The 20,624-nt window shown below is 54.8% G+C and overlaps 1 protein-coding gene across 6 annotated transcripts in view; it reads left to right on the top strand.

Annotated features, from left to right (window-relative positions):
• The window catches only part of DAB2IP (DAB2 interacting protein), a 156,525-nt gene that overhangs the window by 100,904 nt on the left and 34,997 nt on the right, over positions 1–20,624 (top strand). Inside the window, exon 1 of one of the 6 annotated variants that reach the window (XM_039866712.1) lies at positions 12,847–13,396. The exons of 4 other annotated variants lie outside the window; for them this stretch is intronic. In XM_039866712.1, the coding sequence (XP_039722646.1) occupies positions 13,227–13,396 (170 nt within the window). In that variant the 5' untranslated portion in view covers positions 12,847–13,226. Of the gene's footprint in view, positions 1–12,846; positions 13,397–18,720; positions 18,899–20,624 lie in introns of those variants that run through there. One more of the 6 variants, XM_039866713.1, reaches the window with a different exon arrangement.

Genomic DNA, 20,624 nt, shown 5'->3' with positions numbered 1-20,624 from the left:
CAGTGTCCTGCTGCAGGTGTGCCCCACTGTGGGAGGGGGGACCCACGACTGAGGATACTGTCCTTTCCCTGTTTGGGGTCTTGCAAAGAAGCGGACAGCAATCAGGAGACCCTGGGCACGGTGAGGCATTGCGTCTTTTTTGTCCCTATTGTGTGCCGGGTGCAGAGTGTGTCCCTGGGAGATGTAGGTCTTGTCCTGTGTCCTGCCAGCTGCCACACAGGAACCACTGTGAGGCAATTACAGAAGTGGCAACCCGGAGAGTGCGTGTCCTGCTAAGGGAGGCAGCAGCCACCAAGCCATGGCACTGTGTCTTTGGATGTGTAAGAGAAAGCAGAAATCTAAGAGTTTTCGGTGACATTTTCAAATTTCACATCTTTAAATGTTGGCAATTGATTCAAAACTTAAAAATGTCAGACTCTGTGTGGGCTAAACAAACCATGCATGTTGACCAAATACAGCCCATCCTCTTTAGTTAGAAACCTTTCTCATAGGTTGGATAAAACCCAGGTGGGCAGAGGGGAGTAGGCAAGGTCTCCTGGTGAGGGAGCCACCTGCGCAAAGGTGTGGCTGTGGGAATCTGCATGAAGGTTTTCGGGACAGTCGGGACTGGAGCAAAGGGGACTGGCACAGCAGGACAGATGGGGCCACGCCCTGTCGTGGAAGCCACGCATGCCTTGCTGAGGGACTGACTCTAGTTGGTGTGAAATGCTGCCCTGGACAAACCAGATCGACGCTGAGCCTGCTGCAGCTGTTCCCCTGCTCCTAGCCAGGGTTTCTGCCCAGCGTTGGCACAGTGAAGGAGAAGCTTTGGTTGGGAAGCACTCAGGGAGGAAAGGTCAAAAGTATTTAAGAGAAATGTATGGGACACACGATATCCTGATCCTTAGCCAAGGTGTGACTTCACGGCTTTGGGGGCTATCCGTCCACCTGTGTGTCCGTGACATGCATGGCCTCCCCCTGCCCTTTGCATTTGCTCTGCTGCTGCCTGTGCAGCTCCTTGGGCATGGAAGTTCTGAACCCTCAGAAGGCGGCTCACTCCCTGTCTTCCTGCCTGGCAGGGGTCCTTTTTCCCAGGGTTTGAACTGCTCTGGCCAAAGCCTTTCTGCGTGTCTTCCTGTTGGGGCATCATTTTTCTTTAATTCTCCACCCTACCTACCACTCCCTCCATAATCCAGATTTGAGTTTCTCTCTAAATGATCACCTGGCATAAACAGCCCTTCAGATTGTCCTGGCGTTGTGTCTAGCAAACTTTCATTGAGCACCACCTGCGTGTGCAGGGCCTTGGGCCAGAAATACGCAGGTGACTGAAGCCCAGGGTGGCCAGGGACTGATGGAGGGGACAGACAACATGGACAGCAGCAGGGTCTGCACAAAGGGGGGTGGGCAGGGCGGTCAGAGAGAAAGTGGGGTGAGGTAAGTCTGCAATCCCCTGGCTGGTTTCCCAGCCCTGCCTCCTCCCACGCTCGCTCTCCGGCCTGGCCGGCCTGCCGACCTGGGTAGAGACCAGGCAGAAGAAACAAGATGTAAGGCAGGCGCCTGGACTTCCAGAGAGAAGGGGCCAACACTGGCCAAATGCTCTTTCATTCACTTTATTTTTAAGTCTTCTTTTCAACATAAAAGTCACTAAGAGTACAAGCACCGAGTACCAAATTCTAGCCACAAAGAGAAATGGAAAGCAAAGAGTGGAATTTCTCCTTCCACCTTATCACTGACTGGTGGTTGGGAGTTTTTTCTACAGATTTTCTGTGGCTTATTAAAAAAATGATCTGCGTCTGTGTGCATGAGAACATGTTGTCCAGCTTAATCTAACCTCACTGAAGAGCGGAGGGGAAGACGGGATGTTCTGGCCCAGACCCGCGGTGGGGAGGGGGCGTGTCGCTGCAGGCCCCCTCCTCCCAGCAGTCGCCCCCTTCAGCCCCCCGGGGGTGGGGGTGTGCACCAGAGAGGTGAGAGGGGGAAGGAGGCAGTCTGGGTGGCTGTCTCAGGGTTTCTCATGCAGACAGGACTCCCCAGGGGACCCTCGAGATTGAGTTATTTCTGTTTTTGCTCACCTGTGCTCAGCCCTGGGGACAGGGACAGGAATCGGCTACGGTCCCTGCCTGCCTGGAGGAGCTCCCGGTCTGGAGTGGGAGAGGTGCTTGTCTCTGCCTGGGGGCTCTCACTGGGTCAGCTGCCTCTGGGACTGGTGCCGCAGAGGCCCCGGAGCCTGGCCCTGAGGGGGGCCTGCAGGGCAGCCAGGCCCAGGCGAGAGTGTTTGCCTGGGCTCTGGGAACCTCTTGGAGGAGGTGGAATTAGTGAGGATTCGAAGGAGCTTTTCTCAGCCCTAGTCCATCGTCTGATGGGGCTTGACATACCACCCTGTCCGCAAGTGAGAAACTGGATAGGAAGAACTCAGAAATCTGTGAGATGCAGACACTGGTGCTGTTGTTTTGTTTGGCGTCTGACGGTTTCCCAGTGGAGGCCAGTGTGGGTGGAGACACACAGCTGGTTCAGGACCAGGCCCTGCCCGGGGGGGAAAGGAGGGCACGTGGAGGAGATCTGGCCGCTGAGGCCGTGGAGCCCAGTCTGGCGCTGCCTGTCACCGCCTCAGAAACCTTGAGCAAGGAACCTGGTTCTCTGTAAACCAGGGTGACGAGGTCTGCCTGCTGGTCTTTCAGCTTTGGGACCGGTGGGGTCCTCCCAGTGTCAGGGGCGATGAGGATATTGGTGGTGATGAGCATAGGGACAAGGAGAACGAATACCGAGGGTTCACTTGTGCCAGGCACCATGCTACGTGCTTCGTGGACTGCCACCACTGCCACAGAATCCAAACTCTGTCACCTCCCACCTAGACCCTGCAGCCCATCCCTAGGCTGGGCTCCCTTCCAACTTTGCCTGCCTTGCTGATCTTAACTGCCCCCGCTTGTCCCTGTCCCCTGCCCCTCGTCCCTGTCTGTCCCGTCTCTCAGGTGCTTCACATCAGGATCTTGGCCCTTGTTGTTTCCTCTTCCTGGATCACTCTTTGCCCCGATGTCTGTGACCTGTGTCCTCACTCCATCCAGCCACGCTGTCCGCACAGCTCCCCCCCCCAGTTTGGCCCTATCCGGGTTTCCTCCCAGCATTTACAGTCACCTGATATTATCGTACATCTACTTGTGTCTTCCCACACTCGACTGAGCCTCAGGGGAGCAGGAAATTGATGTCTTGTTTCCTAATGTGTCTTTGGCCTCTAAAATAGGGCCTGACACACGGCTGGTGAATGAACAAATCAGCATCTTTAATCTTACCCCACGAGGCAGGCACATCGCCACCTGCATTGCACAGATGAGGGTGGTAAGCCCAGAGAGACGGATTGACCAGCTCATGGTCACACAGTTGGAACAAGGCAGAGCCAGACATTGAGGCTGGCGTCTGTAGCACAGAGCCCTGTCTTAGCCAGGAGATGTCCCCACCTCCCCAGAACCTAGGCGGGCCCGCCCTTCGGGAAAGGCCCAGAATGTGAGGGTCTGAAATGTGGGTGGGATTGTACCTCGACGTGGGGCCAAGGATGGAGTGAGAAAAAAACTAGGGGGGATCTGAGAGGGCCAGGGGCAGGTGGGGGACAGTAGCGAGGGTTAGGACAGAGAGCCTTTGCAAGGGGATCCCCGTGAACAGTATCCCTCTGGGGCACCACTGCTCCCCAGAGACCAACTGTGTCACTGGACTCCAGACTCCTTGTGCTGGCTCTGGCTCCTGGCACCGGCTCCTGGCACCGTCTGTGTCCCAGAGGAGCTCGAGAAGGAGAAACACATAGTGGGGGTGGGGTGTGTGTGCGTGCGTGCGCGTGCGCGCGCGCCTAGCCATGCTGTTTGCCTTGTCACGGCTTCTTAATCAGCCTATTTCTGGGAGTGATGACGTCATCTGTGATTCTTGACATAGCCATTGTCAGGCGTCTATGGGAGGACTGGGGCTAGCACCATCCATGTTTCCCTAATTTGTCAGGCCAGTGTCCCCTAACCTGACCCGCGTCAGGGGTTTACGGTCAGGTCTACTTCCAGGAGCCTCCCCTTCCAGCGATGACCCTGAGCTGGCCTCATTGTCCCTGGGGAGCCCAGCGCAACAAACTCCAGCCAGCCAGGGCATACTGTGTTGAGGGGAAGGGGCAGGCACACCCAGGCTCCGCCCTCAAAGGTCCCCTCTGGCTGTTGGAGGAGGCAGATGGGTCACCAGACCCTGTGGTTGAGGGGCTGGTGGGAGTGTGGAGTAGGTGGTCTGGCCCCTGGAGGTGACAGCTGGTGGGAGGGTTCCCTGCTGGCAGGCCTGGCAGTTGTGTGCTGCTGCCTGCGTCTGGTTATGTGTTGGGCCTGGGCGAGGGTGGCGAGAAGGTGGACAGGGTTTGGACCTGATCCTTAAGGTGACTGGAAGTGGGAAGAATTTTAATAGGAAGTGGGAACTGGTCAGATCAGGGATTTTAGAAGCAGCCCTCTGGCCGTGTGTGAGAGTGGGTGCAGGAGGGCTTCCGGGAGGAGGTGGAGGAAGCTGGCCATTCAGGGCCAGGCCCTGTTTTCCCCTTAGTCTTCTAGAGGAAGGGTCTCCTCTCCTGGCCCCTCCCTGATACTTCCAGAAGCTGCAGTCCTCACCCCTGAAATGCTGGCAGAGTAGGGAAGGGAGGTGATGGGGAGTAGAAGTTTAGGGTGCTCTCTGAAAAATATTGTGGCTGGACTTGGGCAGTTCTGGAAGGCTCCAGAGCCTCCGTTCCAGAAAGCACATCTCCGTTCCAGGTTTATTTACAGCCTTGCCTGAAAGCAGGCAAGGATGACCGACCCCTGGCAGGGTGTGGTGCTGTGAGGGGTAATACATCCTGTCACACTCGTGGTCAAGACACTTGTTACCCACAGCGACTCCCCACCTGGGGGTTTCCTAGGCCCCACTTGGAGCAGAGCCATTAATAGCTCAGGCCCCTTAAGCTGAATCCCAGCTCTACTACTTCCTAGCTCTGTGGCCTTGAGCTGATACCTAACCTGTCTGATCTTCAGTTTCCACGTCTGTTAATGGGGACAATGATTGTACCTCCTTCCCGGGATATTTGTGAGGATTGTTTTTTTAAAGGGGGTGGGGCTTAGCAAAGTGTCCAGATTGAGGAGGTGCCTGAGTTGTGTCAGAGGTGGCCTAGGGGGACTGGCAAGGGGGAGGGCCATTATCTTCACCATCATTATCAAGGCTCCCTTAGGTTTCCAAGAGCCAGAGGTGGGGAGGGGTGATGGGAAGCCTGGTTGAAAGAGCAAAGAAGTCTGGGTCCTAGCTCCACCATTGCCCGACCTCAGGTAAGTCATTCATCTCTCCCAGCCTCAATTTCTGGGGCCCAGGAAGGAGTGAGAAAAGCAAACACTTCATTTTGCTCAGGTGGTGGTCTGAGGCAGCAGGGGGCGGGTGAGGGGCTAACATATCTGTTAAGACTTCTATTTTCATTTCCTCCAAAACTGAGAATCAGCAAGCATCTGTCAGGGAAGTGCTTTGAAAGGGGCCCTTCGCAAGCTGAGGATGGCCAAGTTCTCCCACAGAGGATGGTCTACTCTCTCCCTTGTCCCCAAGCCAGCACCCATCTTTTTAAATGTGTCTTCACTGTTGCAACTGTTCAGCATTGTCTTTTGGGTAAGAAAACAGTTGGGCAAACATTTCTTGAGCATCTTTTGTCTCCTTGGGTCTGTGTTGGGCCGAGGAGGTGCAGGCATGTTTAAGATACTGCCACAGCTGTTAAGGGGAAGGAAGATTGTTGAATTGTCTTGTGTTTAAAGATCTGAATGCAGAAGCAGCTAGCCTGGGGCGAGAAGCCTTGCCTGTAGGACTCTGGGCAAATTATAGGACTGCTTTGAGCCTCAGTGTCTTCAGCTTAAAACCCAGGTCAGTCTCTGATGATCCCTTCCTGTTCAAAGGCTCTGGGATCGATTTTGGATTATTAACATTCTCTGTCCTCTCCAGGTCGACAGAGGCCTGTGCTAAGTGCAGTGTCAGGGCAGAACCAGGAGAGCAGACTCCAGGGGCAGTAGATGGACCTTAGTTTCAATCCAGTTCTCCAGCCTACTATTTCTGTGACTTTAAGCACCTTTCTTCCTTAAATCTCTTTGAGCCTGGGTTCTTACCGATGTGAGTATTATGGTATGCCTGGTGGGGTATGCCCTGGCGCCCAGGGAACTCACTGGTCATATTAATGCTACTGAGAATGTCTTTCCAAATACAGCGTCTGCTCCATGTGGAGAACACACCCCAGGCCCTCCCGCTGTCTTCTCGGGTCCACAGAGCAGAGGGCAGCCAGTTTGTGGGGGCCTCCAGCCCAGCCTCCTGGGAAAAGAGGCTAGGAAGGCCGAAGAGCCATAGGATGGGCCCCCACAAACAATTCCAGGTTGGCGGTTGGGGGTGGGGAGGAGGGGCAGGGGCTCATGTGGTTTAAAACCTTCTTGATTTGAATATGTACTCGTTTAGAATTGTGTCTCACTTTATTGAGAAAGTGTTTGCTAACGAAACCAACAGTGTAAACAAGATTTGGGGAGGGCCGAGCAGCCAAGGGAGAGAGATTATTTAAACACACTTCAAAGAACACCCTTTTCTAACATCTAAGCCACACCATTTGCATGCCTAACGATTGTGCTGATTATAGGTGGCCTCATCTGTTGACGTCGAGTTTGCCTGGTTGTGCCACCTCGTTGTAATCACCCAGCCAGGATTCCCTGGCACGCTTTTCACTAAAGAGAACAATAACAATAATAATAGTGCCTGTCACGTTTTGATCCCTTGCAATGTGCCAGGCATCCTACCAGGCACTTGACAGTCATCATCTCGTTTAACCTCAGGGCAGTTCTGTGTCCCAAAGATTCTTCTCTCCCGTGTACAGAGGATGAGACTGAGGTGTAGAGAGGTCAAGTGACTGCCCTGGGCTCACAGCCATGGAGCTGGCCTTTGGGGAATGACCTGAGGCCTGGCTGACTTGCACACGATTTCTGCTCTGCGGTGCTGGTGCTGCTTCTCAGGGAGACTTGATACAGCTTCGCTTTGTCTCCTGAAGCTTTCTCTTTCTTCGTTGGTCCTCTCAGAAACCCCCTTTTTGCTGAAGAGGAAGCTGAGACCCTAATAGGGAGTTGAGGGCAGTGCAGGAGGTGAGATGGGGGGCCCCTAATTTCTCGATAAAACGTCCCCACCCACCTTCCCACAGTGGAGGGAGCTACCCCTCCTTTTCCTCCCCGAAGTCTTGAGAGGTCCCGCTTCTCCCTCTCAAGCAGGGCTGGGCTCTACCTCCTGGCCAGAGGACAGCATCAGGCAATAAACAGGTGTGAGGACACCACATCATCAGTGGCTTTCCATGCATTGTCATTAAATTGGGGGTGCACATGAGTGGCTCGTATGCACATGTAGCCCGCAGGCAGGTTTCATGTGGTCTGAGAAGGTGGAGAGGTGTTTTTTGGTATTTTTTTAAAAAATTGGTTACTGATCCTTAAATTGCCCCCCAAGACGTTCACCTGAAAAATTTGCGTTTCTGGCTTTTCTTAAAAAAAAAATAGATGTGGCAGCATTGGGCTTACATTCCTGGAGTGCACGGAATCGGCCTCTGCAGTTCACCCCAGATTCCCTTACTCCCCTGAAGGCCTCAAGTGTGCTCAGCCTGCATTAGCTCTTCCCAGCTACCCCCGGGCAGGGTGGGGAGTATTCCTTTTCTATAGACGTTGGCCCCGGTGCCTGAGGGGACCGACCATCTCCACAGAGCACTTGGTGAGGCCAGGACTTAAACCTCCATCCTCACTGTCCACTCTGTGGTGTTCACCTCATTGCCTCCCAGCCGTGTCTGACCCCCACTGGCCGCCAAGGAAAGAAGGAAACCTTTCATAGGCCTAATGACTCAAAAATAACCAACAGTGAGCCCGGGGAACTGCTCCTGTCTCCCCCCTCCCTTTCCACCCTCTTCAAGGCCGGAGGGGACGTGGGAAACCTATTCATTTAAACTCAATTATTTTCTCGAAGACAGAACAGAACTGAATTGGGTCAATGCTATATTCGCTGTGCTCAGCTGTTTCCCCTGCAACACCATCACCCACCGGGTGTATTGCTGGGCTCTGTGCCGCCGAGCTCACCAATTATAACTCCATATCGGCGGCCATTCCTTGGCAAGCTTGGTTCAGGAACAGAGGACTGGCCTCTGCTCGTCCACCCAACAGGCTGCAGGAGCAGGGGCCCAGGCCCAGGCTGCAGGTGGGGGCATTTAATGTCCAACACCAGTCTGCAGCGGAGGTACTTCTGACACTGGAGTTTCTACAAACCAGAAGATGAAGCCTCAGAGAAATTAGGTGCTTGCAAGACAGGCAGGCCTTGGAGTTAGGTATGACCAGGACATTACTACTAGCTGTTTGTTGTGACTTGGGACAGAGTATTGGACCACTCTGCACTTCTGTCTCCTCATTTGTATAGGAGGCAGGAGAACTTGACACACCTCTCAGGGCTGGGCTGTCGTGATATAAACGTGACACTGTATGCCATGGCCCTGCCTGGGGTAAGCCCATCTGTTCACGCTTATTCCCTTGCACAAAGTGCCAGGGACAAAGCTCTGCGGGGGCCCAAATCTCAGGAGGAAGAGGGTGTGCCTGATGGCCTCCTCTCCGTGACACCTTTCTCAGATCCCTGCCCCCAAACCAGAAGTGTTGTCCCAACAGCCATTCTAAGTCTTGCACAGGATACTTTCAACGGCCTCCTCTGGCCTCCTATTAAGTGTTTTTGTTTGGCACTGATGTCTGTATGTATCCTTCCCGCACTGGACTGCCAGCTTCTTGAGGACAGAGACCGTGTGTGCCTTGTTTACCTGCTTGTATCCTGGTGTCACTCCCTTTCTAACTGTGTGGCTTTGGACTGGGTGTTTAACTTGATGGGCCTATTTTGTCATCTGTAAAATGGGGCAGGGATGCCTCCCTCTGGCACACGTCATGGGAAGGAAGTCAGGAGTATCAGACATGGAAGCGCTGTGCGAGACACCTGCCAACAGACTCTCAGAAAACACTTAGAGATTTGAATTCCTTGATCTTTCAGGTACGTGGTGAAATCAGGGGCTGTGTGTGTGAACTCGGGCACTGGGCCTGATGTCGACATGTCGTGGTGATGGCTGTGAGGGCGGGGCCCCATGCTAGTGGAGCGGGGACAGGACTTGGGGACTGGGCAGCAGGTGACCTAGTCAGACACAGAAGCTATGCTCTGGGAAGAACATAGTAAGCAGAAGTGGCATTTCTGGGGGCAGGGCTTAGGGCTGAGGGGGCTTGACCCCCAGCCGAGCCCAGCATACTGTACAGTAGAGACCAGTAGCCACGGGCTTATCAGCGGGGACCTTCCCCCGTCCCTTGCCCCTCGATAGCATCCAGTCCCTGGAACACCATACCAGGTGTTGGCCAGCTCTTGGCACTGTGACAACCAAGAAAGAGAAATGCTAACCATGCTTCACTGCTTGTTTGAGTAAATTTACTCTCTATTTTTCCAAAGAGGCATCACATGGGTGGGAATTTACTCCCCCTGAATGCTTTTTAAGCAAACATGTGTCAACGTCACTGTGGGGGGAAAAGGTTCCAGGAGTCTCTGCCAGCTGAAGTCATTACCACGAGACACTGGTCGGGGGCCTGGCAGATGGGGGTGATATAAACCGTGGGGGTGATACAGACTGGATGGTATTGGCAGGAGGAGGTGGCCGGAGGCGGGGCTGGAACCTGGCTGGCTTAATGGGAGGGAGTAGGGCATGTGAGCAGGGGCGATATCTGAGCAGGTAAGGACGGAGGGAGCAGGGAGGGAGCCTGCGGGCTGGTAATATACATGAATCCCTTCATACGGTGGAAAACAAGGTGAGTGGGGAACCCGAGGGGCAGGCAGAGACAGTGAACGAGGCCCTGGAATGGTGAGCACTGGCAGCTCGGACCAGGAAGATAGGCTGGGGCTGGATTGTTGAGGGGCCTGAATACCAGCTCCACCGGTAACTACCTGTGTGACCTTGGGCAACTATTCCAACCTCTCTGTGCTTCAGCTTCATTTTAGTAAAATGCACAGGGAATGTTTCTTTGGAGGATTAATCGAGGTAATGTATGTAAAATACCTAGCACCAAGCCTGACGTGTCGCAGGTGCCAGGACACATTTGTTCTTTGTTGATGATAAAACCACACGGGCATAAATGTGCTCACATAAATTAACAGCTAGGGCGCCTTGAAACGGCTATCCAGAGTAGGCCCTCAATCTAATACCAAATGTGTTTCTTCAGTTAAGTACAGCCTTGGTCTCTTTAGAAGCCCTTGTCCATGAACAGCCAGGCCCTGTGGCTGTTTCAGTCCCACAGACTCCTTCTGAGGCCAAGGATACAGCAGCACCCTCCGCCAGCTCAGGCAGTTCTGGGCAAGCCAGAGAGGGCTTCTGTGCTCCCCACAGCCTTTAGAAAGAAGAAGGCCATGGTCACAGGAAGAGTCTTCCCTCCCAAAACATGACCATCTCTCTCCCCAGAGGGACACAAGCACTGCCTGGAAGTGCCTGTCGCCCATCGATAGTCTTGGGGCTGGCTCTCTTGCCTTCCGGGAAGTGGGAAGCTTTTGAGGGAGGAGGGAGGGTTCCAGAGAGCCTAGCCCAGTTAGTGGAGACACCTTCAGATCTCTACAGATGTTGAGATATCTGGGCTCTGAGCTTTGAGAAAAGACTGACCCGAAGGGTGTCTATGTCCATCACACGTTTACTGAGTCATTCCTGGGACCTGAAGAACCAGAGACAAGTAGACCCCCAGCTGCACCCCGGAGACTGGGAGGCAGGCCAGGAGTTCAGGAAGAGGGAGGGAGCGTGCACATCTACTTTCAGATGAAGCTGAGTTAACTGGTACCAGTGATTGAGCTTCTGTAGACTTGATTTCTCCGTCTATGTAGTGGTCACAGCATCTGCCTTGCCTCTTTGTTGCCATGATTGAGATCACGTAGGAGGCCTCTTTGGGGCCTGCACTCTGGAGGAGGTGCTCCAGGATGTGCTCTGCTTCCTCCTTCCCCATTATCTTGGCTATTCTGAGAGCCAAAGGGGCTTCTTCTGCCCTAGGGCCTCTCCCTGTGACTACAGCCTCACCTCTCCCCTTTTGAAACTTTTTTAAGACGTTGTATGGGCTGTGAGGGGAAACCTCACCTCAGAAGGAAAGGAACCATTCTAAGTGCACCTCTGTCTAGGAGGCCTCTGGGATTGGGGGGATGGGGTGGGTGGAGGCTGTGGGCACTGTTGGATGACTCCTGGTCAGGATCACCTGTGCCCAGAACATCTGAGCCCAAGAAAGGACACAGCAGGGGATGGAGTGAGTTACGGACTTGCCAGGTTGGGGGTTGCTGTGGACCACAGACCTCTTCACCAGCCCTGAGGTGCCCCAGCCAGAGTCCTGCCTGCTGCACACAGTAGGTGCCTGCCAGTCCGGTACTTAGTAGGAGCTCAGTTGTTTGCTGAGGAACTGGAGTAGGCAGGATCCCAGGCGAGGCTCTATTCTCCCAGGGCCTCTCTTCATCGGAGGGGTTGGATTCTGTAATATCATTGCTTCAGGACGTAGTGCAGCAGCCTCCCCAGTGGAGGCTTCCGGGTCCTCCGTTTGATCAGCCCCTCCAGGTGGTGGCTATAAGGGACGGAGGTGAGGTTCCCTGCCTGTGGTAGAGGCCTGAGATGGTACTGTGGCTTCAGTGGGAGGGGAAAGGGGGTGACCACCTCAGCCAAAAATGTTGAGCTGGCTGGGTGTGCTGTTTCCCATGTGTTTCGGTGAGGACCAGGTGAGTGTGACCGGAGAATGAAGCGCCAGGCCGGATGGGGCGGCATTTGGGCCCAGTGGCCTGAGTGGATCTGCCTGCCCCATGATGGTTTAGTGGTGGTTTCAAACCTGGGTAGCTTTCCCAGTCCCCTGCTTGTGTCCTCCCTGCGGGTTCCGGCCCACAGAAACTCGAACCCAGGACTGCTGCCTGGAAACCCAGTTCTCCCCAGCAAGAGAACAGCTCTCTAGTCTCGAGTGGGGGCGGGGAGTCGTGAGCCCTGCTTCCCGTTGCCCCTCCTTCCCAGTGACTGTGGTCGGCAAATCACTGCCCCGGTCTGCACCTCCGTCTTTGTTCGCATTTTAAAAATGTTTGAATGGAAGTGCAGGGAAGGAGGGTGTTTGTCCCGGGGATGGGGTTGGGGGGCTCCCGGATGCTGCTCTGAGCCAGACGAACCCGGTTGGGGCCTGTCTCTCCCCGTGATCGGAGTGGAAAGTGATTACAGCTGGGGGCAGCTGGCTGCGGAATGTCCCTGGCCGCTGGGCCTGGGCAGGGAAGGGCCCGCGGCTGCAGGTGGGCCGGCCTCTGGGGGGGCGGGGCCGGCCGCTTCCCGCCGGGAGAGCGTGTGGGGCGTGGCGCCGCCCCAGGGCAGCCTGGAATGCTCCAGAGCGGCGCCGGGGGAGGAGGCCTTGGCGCTGCCCCCAACTCTTCCCGTTACCCCCGCTCCCACCTACACTGCTTTAGCCATCCCGTCTCAGATCAGCCAGAAAGATAGGTTTATTCATTCACCACCTCTGCCGGTGCCTACCTTGTGCCACGCACTGGCCGGAGATGTGCCGGACCTGACATTCTTACGGTGGGGGAAGGGGCGGGCAAGCAAGATGATTTCAGATCAGTGCTATGAAGAAAATGAAGCCGGGTGATAATTTGGGGGCGGGGGAGTTGCTCCTTAAGCTGGAGTGCTCAGGAACGGCCTGGCCTAGGAGACAGCACTTGATTCAAGACCAGAATGAGGCAAAACCAGCCTTGTCTGGAGCCAGTGCAAAGGCCCAGAGGCGGGACTCCAGGCCGGCTGCGATCCTGGGCGGGGCCACCACTTTGTGGGAGGAGCCTGGAAGGGACTTCTCCAGACTGAGGCGCCTCAAGCCCTGAGCCTGTACCGTGTCCTGGTCCCCTGGGAGTGACTCTTGCCTGTGGCTGAAAGCGACTCTTTGTTTCCAGGCGTCTTTCTAGACTTTTTGGACCTGGAGGTTGTGCCATGTGGTTACCTGTATGGAAGACTGTAATTTTCCACTTGTTCCCTGGAGGACCCGGAAATCTCTAGGTGTTGTCACCGCTGTTTTTCTTAAGTCATTTGTGAAATTTCAGCTTGGAAGACAGATTCAACGTGTGCTTTGCGGGAAGGGGAAGCCTGCCTGGGCACACCTCTTAGATGCCAGCCCTGGCTGAGAGGTCCCCTGATCTGGCCAGGAGCGGCATCTGGGCGCACACCATCCTTGGGGATGAGCCTCTGTGGTCTCGGACTTCTCAGTGACAACCTCGGCAAGATCCTGGGCCGGGCCAGAGGATCTGCTCTGTGGAGGCCCCGCCATCCTCAAAAGCTGGATCTTGCTCCTGGGCACCTGCTGCCCAGACCTGGGGCAGCCGAGAGGCCAGGGCACCCATCGCCAAGGTCTGTGGGTGGCTCTGTGGGGGCAGGGGTGAAGCAAGGGTCCTCCCCGGTGGGTGGCTGGGCCTTGGATGGGAGTGGATGGAGACTGGAGGGCATGGGGCTCAGCTCTGGAATCCCACCCGTCCTCAGGCCAGGGCCTCCTTGATGTGAGGAGGTGGTCAATAGCCAGCTCAATCCCCACCTGGTCCTGGGGAGCTAAATGGAAGACCCCCTCTGGGGCTTGGGAAGAGGAGTGAAGGTGGAGGCTAGGGTTGCTAGACTGGCTCCTTTCTCTTCCTTGGAATCTGGCCCTGCCCTCTGGGAGCTTTAAGTCTTGGGCTAGAGTTGGGGAGGCCCAAGCTAACAAGACTATAAGGAGCCTGGGAGGTCGTCTGGGTCCAAGGAACGGGTGGGGTTGACAGGGTAGGCTGTGAGGCTGGCGCTTTGACTCTAAGCTGCTTTGCCAGTGAGAGCCCTTGGCCTGCTGTTCCTTAGCCTCGGGCTCCCAGCACAGGTGAGGAGAGGGGCCAGCCGCTGGGGCTCTTGGAGAGAGATTTAATAATCTTAGCCTGTCTCTCTGGCGGTTAGTATTGCAGGAGAGCAGCTTTACTCCCAAAACTTTTATTGATCCAGACACTAATAAAAAGTAAAGGGTTTTTCGGAACAAGGTTTTTTTTTTTTTTTTCCCTTTCTTTTTTCTTACTAGAGCAAAGAACGTCAGAGCCCTAAAACACAAATATGTTTTCTTCCCTCGCCCTAGATTTGGGGGGCACGGGGATTGGCTTTGTTCGGCCTTCGCCTTTTCAGGGAGCCTTCCCTGACTGCGCAGGCTGCAGTCATCCCTCTTTTCCAGCAGTTAACCAAAGCCACCACTTGTGCATCTGGTCTGTGCCCTAGAGAGGCTGGGGCACTGCAGGAGCCTCGTGTTCACCTGAGACCTTGGGAGGAGTAAGAGGCATGTCCTTAGGAGGCAGCAAAAGCTGGACTCTTAGTGTCTTTTTGGGGTTGATTCCTTTGCTCCCCTGTTTTTACATATTCATTTGATAAACACTTACTGAGCTTTTACACTCTTAGACCATGCCAGGATCCCCCTCCGCCTCAGGATTCACAGCAGACATTACCCTTGTCCATACAGAGCTTACCTTCTGGCAGAAGAGACGGGTAATCGGAAGTAGTTCCAGGTTAGGCGGACACATTCCCCCGCTGAATTGTAAGTCAGGGATTTTTGTCTATTTTGTTCAGCATCTGGATTCCCAGTGACTAAAATGGTGCCTGCCTGGCCCATGGTTTGTGCTTAATAAATATTTGCTGGCCCAATGAGCAAGGCTGTGAAGGAAACAAGCCAGGTGTTCCAGTCAGGAGTCATGGGGGTGGGGCAAGACCTGTTGGAGGGAGCAGTTGGGGAAAGGCTGAATTCCAGAAGACACCAAAAGCCAGCCTTTCGTTGTTGTTCATTGTGGGTGGAACAAGTACGCAGAGGGAGGGTGCAGCAGGACAAAGTCCCCAAGGCGGGGAAAGTCAGGCTGCTGGTGGGGGTGGGGGTTGCCAGATGAGGTCAGAGGGGAGGCAGGCCACTCCTGCTTGCTTCTATCTGTGGAAGAGTTTGAATGTTTTCAGAGTGCTTGTAGGGAGTAATTGAAGGGTTTCTAGCCCAGGCGTTTTATAATCTGCTTTACATTTCTAAAGGGTCCCTGTGATTCCCTGGTAGGCAGTAGGGCGTGGGGTGAGGCCACCTGGGCAGATGCAGAGGAGTGGACCTGGTTGTGAGGGTTTTAGAGGAGGTATCAGTAGGACTTGGTGATGGATTGGATTCTGAAGGCCAAGGAAGGGGAGGGCTCTTGGCTTTTGAGGCTCGGCTTTAACTTCTAAGATAGAAGCTTCACTTTGGACATTGGACATTTCAGGCTTGAGGTGCTAGGAGGCATCCTAGGGGAGATGTCTGGCCAGAGGAGGGGAGGGCTGCAGGCAGAAAGAAACCTAGGAGTCTCGAGCACACTGGAGCTATTTAAAGCCACGGAGTGCATGAAAGCACCAGAGGAAAGTGTTTAGCTGAAGAAGAGTACCCCACATCTGAGCCTGAGCAGCTACACCTGGAGGGAAGTTCATGCAGTACCGGGAAAGGAGCCGAGAGTAGTGGCCCGTGAGGGAGGAGGGAAGCCACAGAGGGTGGCGGCCTGGGTTTCAGGGAGGGAGCTGTCCTCCATGGAGTAAGGAGAGGACAGGGCCTCGAGGGGAACCACTGGGGTCAGGAGAGGTATGTGGAATAGGAGAAGGAGGTGAGGACCAGGAGGCAGCAGTCAGCGAATCACAGGGAGAGCCGGCCAGTCTGGGGAGCTGAGGGAGGGGCCTTGAGGGACTCAGATGCCCTTGTCCCCCTGGTCACAGTTCACCAGCTCACCCAGTGGGGCTCAGCCTTGGTCATGCATCGGGATGCTCTGAGCCCTTTTTCCTGCTCTCTCTCTGTGGAGGGCTCGCGGACTGGACTGCCCTGTAGCTTCTCACTTTTTCTGGCTCACATGTCCTTCCCCCTCCCTGCCCCATCTCTGCGGAAAGGCCCCTAAGAAGAGCATCCTGGAGCTGGGTTTACTGGGCGGGTCTTTTCACTTTGCCCCAGCAGAGCTAGGTTTCCTGTACACTAATGGCTTCACCCTGGAAGGCTCCCTTTTGTGTTTGACCTCCCCCAAGGCTCGTCTGGCTGTAGGAGTTTAGAATGTGTTTGGTTGGGGCTGTGGGTGGCAGTGTAGAACTCGGACATCCTAGGTCTCATGGACTCCATGTGGATTCCCAGTGTCTGCTGAATGAATAACATTCAGATATCTGAGCCGCGTGGGCTCCCAGGTAGTTTTGTTAAATACTTCCTCTGCACTGGTTAAGTGGTGTTTTTATCTCTGTTATCTGCAGGGGATAGTGTATTTTCTCATTCTATGCATGAGGAAACTGAGGCTCAGAAAAGTGAAAGGATTTGCCCAAAGTTCCACAGTTGCTAAGTAACACGACTAGAATTTCAACGCAGGCCTGCAAACCACCGAATTAGGCCACCCCTCACTGACTAACCCCGTGGGTGCTCCCGAAGCCCCCAGTGTCCCGGTGCCCCTCAGGAACAGCGGCCACATGCTCTGCCAGGGCTACAAGGCATTCCTACTGCCTGCTGGCCCTTTTCTTCTGGTGCTCCGCACCCCTCGCATCCCCTTGGCACACGCACTGGTTGCTTTAGGTTCCAGGAAGGTAGAAGGAGGCAGACCTTGAACCTGATCAAGCCTCGGGGGCTCTCGGGGCCAAGGGAGGCTGTTTGTGCAGCAGATGTGAGGTGGTTTGTGTGGCTGCTGCACAGCTCCCCACGGGGAAGTGAGCTCAGCTGCATCACAACCCCTGGGAGACACCTGAGGTGGAGAGGCCCACCCGCAGTGGGGAGTGGGGAGACTGAGACCCAGAGAAGGCCAGGGTGGGGCTGGGCTCCACCTGGAGAGGTGATGCCTTATGCAGCCTCCTGACAGGCAGTGTGGCTTTGTGCCCTTGCTTCCCTTCCGGTACCCAGCAGACCCCAGTTAGCCTGGGGGTGGGGCCAAGGCAAGTCTTATTTAGGTTTCAAAGGGTTTGGGCCATAGCCCAGCCTTTCTCCTCCTTTATGGCCTCTGGCCTGGCTCTTTCTGGGAGCGGCAGGGCATCTCGAAGGTGCTGTGAGGGTGGTCTTGCCTAGTAGTCACTGAGCTTCCCAGTTGAAATCCCTCCTTTTTAAAAAAGAAGCTAAGACCCAGAGGAAGAAGTGACTTGCCCAGGGTCACTTCCAGGACACCGGTTTCCAGCTTCATGGGCAGCGTACCCTGGGTAGCCTCCTTTAGCCTCGCCGGCTGGTCTTTCTTAAGTGCTCACTGAGCCAGAGTTTGTCTATGACCCACTGAACTCACAGCCACCCAGTGAGGCCAAGTACTATTATTATTGCACATTTTACAGATGGGGATACTGAGAGGCCCAGAGAAGTGACGTGACTTATCCAAGAACACACAAGTTGCAAGTGGCACAGCCCAGATTTGAACTCATTCTGGCTTCAGAGCCCGTGTTCTTAACCACCAGGCTACACGGTCTCAAGCTTACTTGACTGCCAGGCTCCACAGAAACAGAATGAGGGTGATACATCTTTGAATGACCTGGTCCCTGCAGTGTTAGGCCTGAGCACTCCCCCTGGCCTTGGCGTTCCTGACTGAGGGTGGCCATAAAGCACCTACTGTGCCTACCCAGCCATTCCAGATGCCAGGAAATGGCCCATCTTTCTCGGAGAGCTTATTAGACCAGATGCTGTGGCACAGGCAGACAAGTCTCTCCTCCTTTCCTCCCCTGCCCACCCTTAGAACCTAGGGGCCCCAAGAGAGCCCTTACCCCTGCCTCCTCCATTCTGTGGACAGTGGAAGGGCCTTGGCCGGCTTGCCTGAGCCCTGGGCTTGGGAAGAGGGCTCCCCTCACCAGGCCTCCCGGAGGGGACCGAGGGCCTGGGTGTGACGTGCTCCAGTCCTACAGGGCTGGTAGACCTGCTTTTCTCCCTACCCACTCCCCTCCCTGCTCTCGTGTCTCACCTTTACCTGGAGTCATCTGTCTCCTTTCATGTCTAGCCAGATGTCATGATTTCCAGTTTTCTCATCTAAGAAGGGAGAAAGAACAGAACCGACCTTACAAGGTTTTGAGGCCTAGATGAAAGCCCAGTGCTGAGGCACCTGTGACAAGTGATTCCTCCTCATCACCTTCATTTTCCCTATGAAGGAAAGGCGCTGGTGGCTGAGGGACAGGTGGGGCTTGGACATCAGTCTGGGGAAGCTGAGTGTCTGAGACAGGGAGGGAGAGCAGGTAGGGGAAAGCATCCTGGCTTTGGCTTACCTCACCTGGCTGGGTTCCAGGTTTGATGCAAACTTCGTGGGTGAAATCCTGGGCGACCTGGGAGCCTCTACCCACTGCAGCTTCCTCCTCTCTCAGGTGGGGTCAGGAAATGCCTGTCTCGTGCAGTGGTTGAGAGGAATAGTGAGATGGTGCTATGAAGTGCCAAGCACTACGCTGGGCATAAAGTGAGTGAGGGCTTAAAAATGGCTGCCATTGCTACTCTTATTCTTAAGATGTACCCCATTGTTTTGTGGATCTTTGGGACCTTTGAGTGAAATTTGGATTTTTACTACTGTGCGTTTCATCTAAAGTCTTCCTTAGAAACCCAAGGCCTTCACTCTAGTCATGATTTCGTGTGATTTTTGTTTGTTTGTTTTATGTCCCGTTTCCTGTACAGAAAAGGGGATCTGTGCCTTTAAGTCCCCAGCTAGCCCGAGTGGGACACTGGCCCTTTAAAAGCACATTACAGAGAGTTGGAACTTAGCCTTTGTTTAACTAGCCATGAATAGTCCCAGCGGACAGGGCCGGAGTGGTCTGTCCAGGACCAGAGCTGGGTTGGACTGGCCGGGCCCAGTGGGGAACAGCAGGCAACCAGCCGGCCGGCCTGGCCTTGTGGTTTCCGGGACCTGGTGAACTTTTGGGGCACGCTGAGGGATGGTGAGTGGCCTGAATGGAGGTTGAAAGGACGGAGGTCAGGAAGGAGGGAAGGAGAGAGGCTGCCAGCCTCAGGGCCACCAACCAGCCTCTTGGGCCTGGGAGATCTAAGTGATGGGTGGGAGCCGCCAGCCAAAGAGGAGCTGTCAGAGATGCCAGCCTTGGGAGGGGCTCAAGAATTCTCCAGGGACGGTGTCTCTGCGCCTCTGCAGACATCTATGGCCAGCCTGGAATGTGGACGTAATTAGGGTAGTACCGCCAAAAAAACAAGAAACCAGAAGTGTGGTAGCTGTTTCTAGTTTTTGAAAAGAGAGGAAATCACCGTCAGCTGCTCCTTTCTGTGAGCAAGCCCCGATGGCCTGTGGCGGACGCCACTGGCAACTACTGGGACCTGCTGGAGAGTTTTCACTACTTGAGGAGCTTGGCCTTTGCTCTGAGTCGCCCAGCCCTGGGCTGGGCTGGGCTGGGCGAGGCTGTGCTGGGGTTCGGGCTGTGAACTCTCCCCTCCAGCCCCGCAGTGGGTCTCTTTATTTCCCCTCCTTCTCCCTGCCTGTGTCTGCTCCCTGATCCATCGGCCTGCGCTGGGGCGGTGGTAGACCAGGAAGGCTGTGTCTGGGCCTGGAGTGTGTTTTGCTCCAGCTTAAATATTTGAAACAGTCGTCAGGAGCCAGGTCACTGTGATGCTGCAGTCTTTACTGGGGAAGTACCCTGTCTCTGAGAGGTCAGGAATTTGACTGGTTCCAGACTTTCTTGTGGAAGGCGTAGGAGGAATGAATGAGCTGCCTGGCTTGTTGCAAGTGTCCCTTGATCCTAGCCACTCTCACTCTCACTGCTGGGAGCTGGATCAGATTCCTACCAGTTAGGTGTCCTCCTCACCATTTTCCAGACAGGAGAAATATTCGCCCAGGGGTCACACAGGAGGCGACAAAGGCAGGACTCGGTATAGTTCTGGTGACTCAGGATTCCTGTAAGTTGCTTGAAAAGTGGGTACATTTGGTAGGTTTGGTGAAAGCCTGAGGCATTGACAGGCAGTGCAGAGCATTTCTAGTGGAAGCCCAGATGCCAGGCCACCAGCCCTGACTGTGAACTGTGACCTCCGGCAAGCTGCTGGACCTCGCTGAACCTCTGTCGAGCCTCCACTTCCTGGGGTCCATAGGAATGGGTGCATCGGGGCAAACCCTGGAGGGAATTGCCAATTCGGCTGGGGCAGGAGCCACGGAAGTGGTGGTGTGTGAGCCAGGGTTTGACGGCTAAGGAGGACTTAGCTGCTGGGTGTATTCTAAGTGGAAGTGGGGCCTCCTAGTGTGACTGGAGCCAGCTGGGACTGAGCAGGGCTGGTGTGGCTAGTTTGGGCTACACCTTGGAAGCTGTATTTAAAGTGTATGGCTTTTTTGGTTGGACTCCCATGGGCTAGGTGGCAAATGACAGACAGAGCTAGCTTATCCTAGAGTCAGCCAGTGTGGGGCGGGAAAAGAACATGGGCTCTCGGAATCTATCACACTCTCTGGGCTTTGGAACGGCCCTCGAGGTCTCGGAGCTTCAGTTTTCTTAACTAAGTCGGGCCACCTGACGGTCAGATGTGTGTGATCTGTTAAATGTGGAGCCAGTGGCTGCCTCGTGCACATCCCAGGTGTGCTGGGCGAGGCAGGTACCGGAGAGCCACGGATGCCTTTGATGCACAGTCTCTATGTGCAGGAGGAATTCACCAGTCACACGCCAGTTTTCTCTG

The sequence above is a fragment of the Pteropus medius genome, unplaced genomic scaffold (assembly GCF_902729225.1).
Source record: "Pteropus medius unplaced genomic scaffold, Ma_sr-lr_union100, whole genome shotgun sequence".
NCBI classification, from domain to species: domain Eukaryota; kingdom Metazoa; phylum Chordata; class Mammalia; order Chiroptera; family Pteropodidae; genus Pteropus; species Pteropus medius.
The sequence above is the reverse complement of the archived record's forward strand: the minus strand, read 5'-3'. Positions and strand labels throughout refer to the sequence as shown.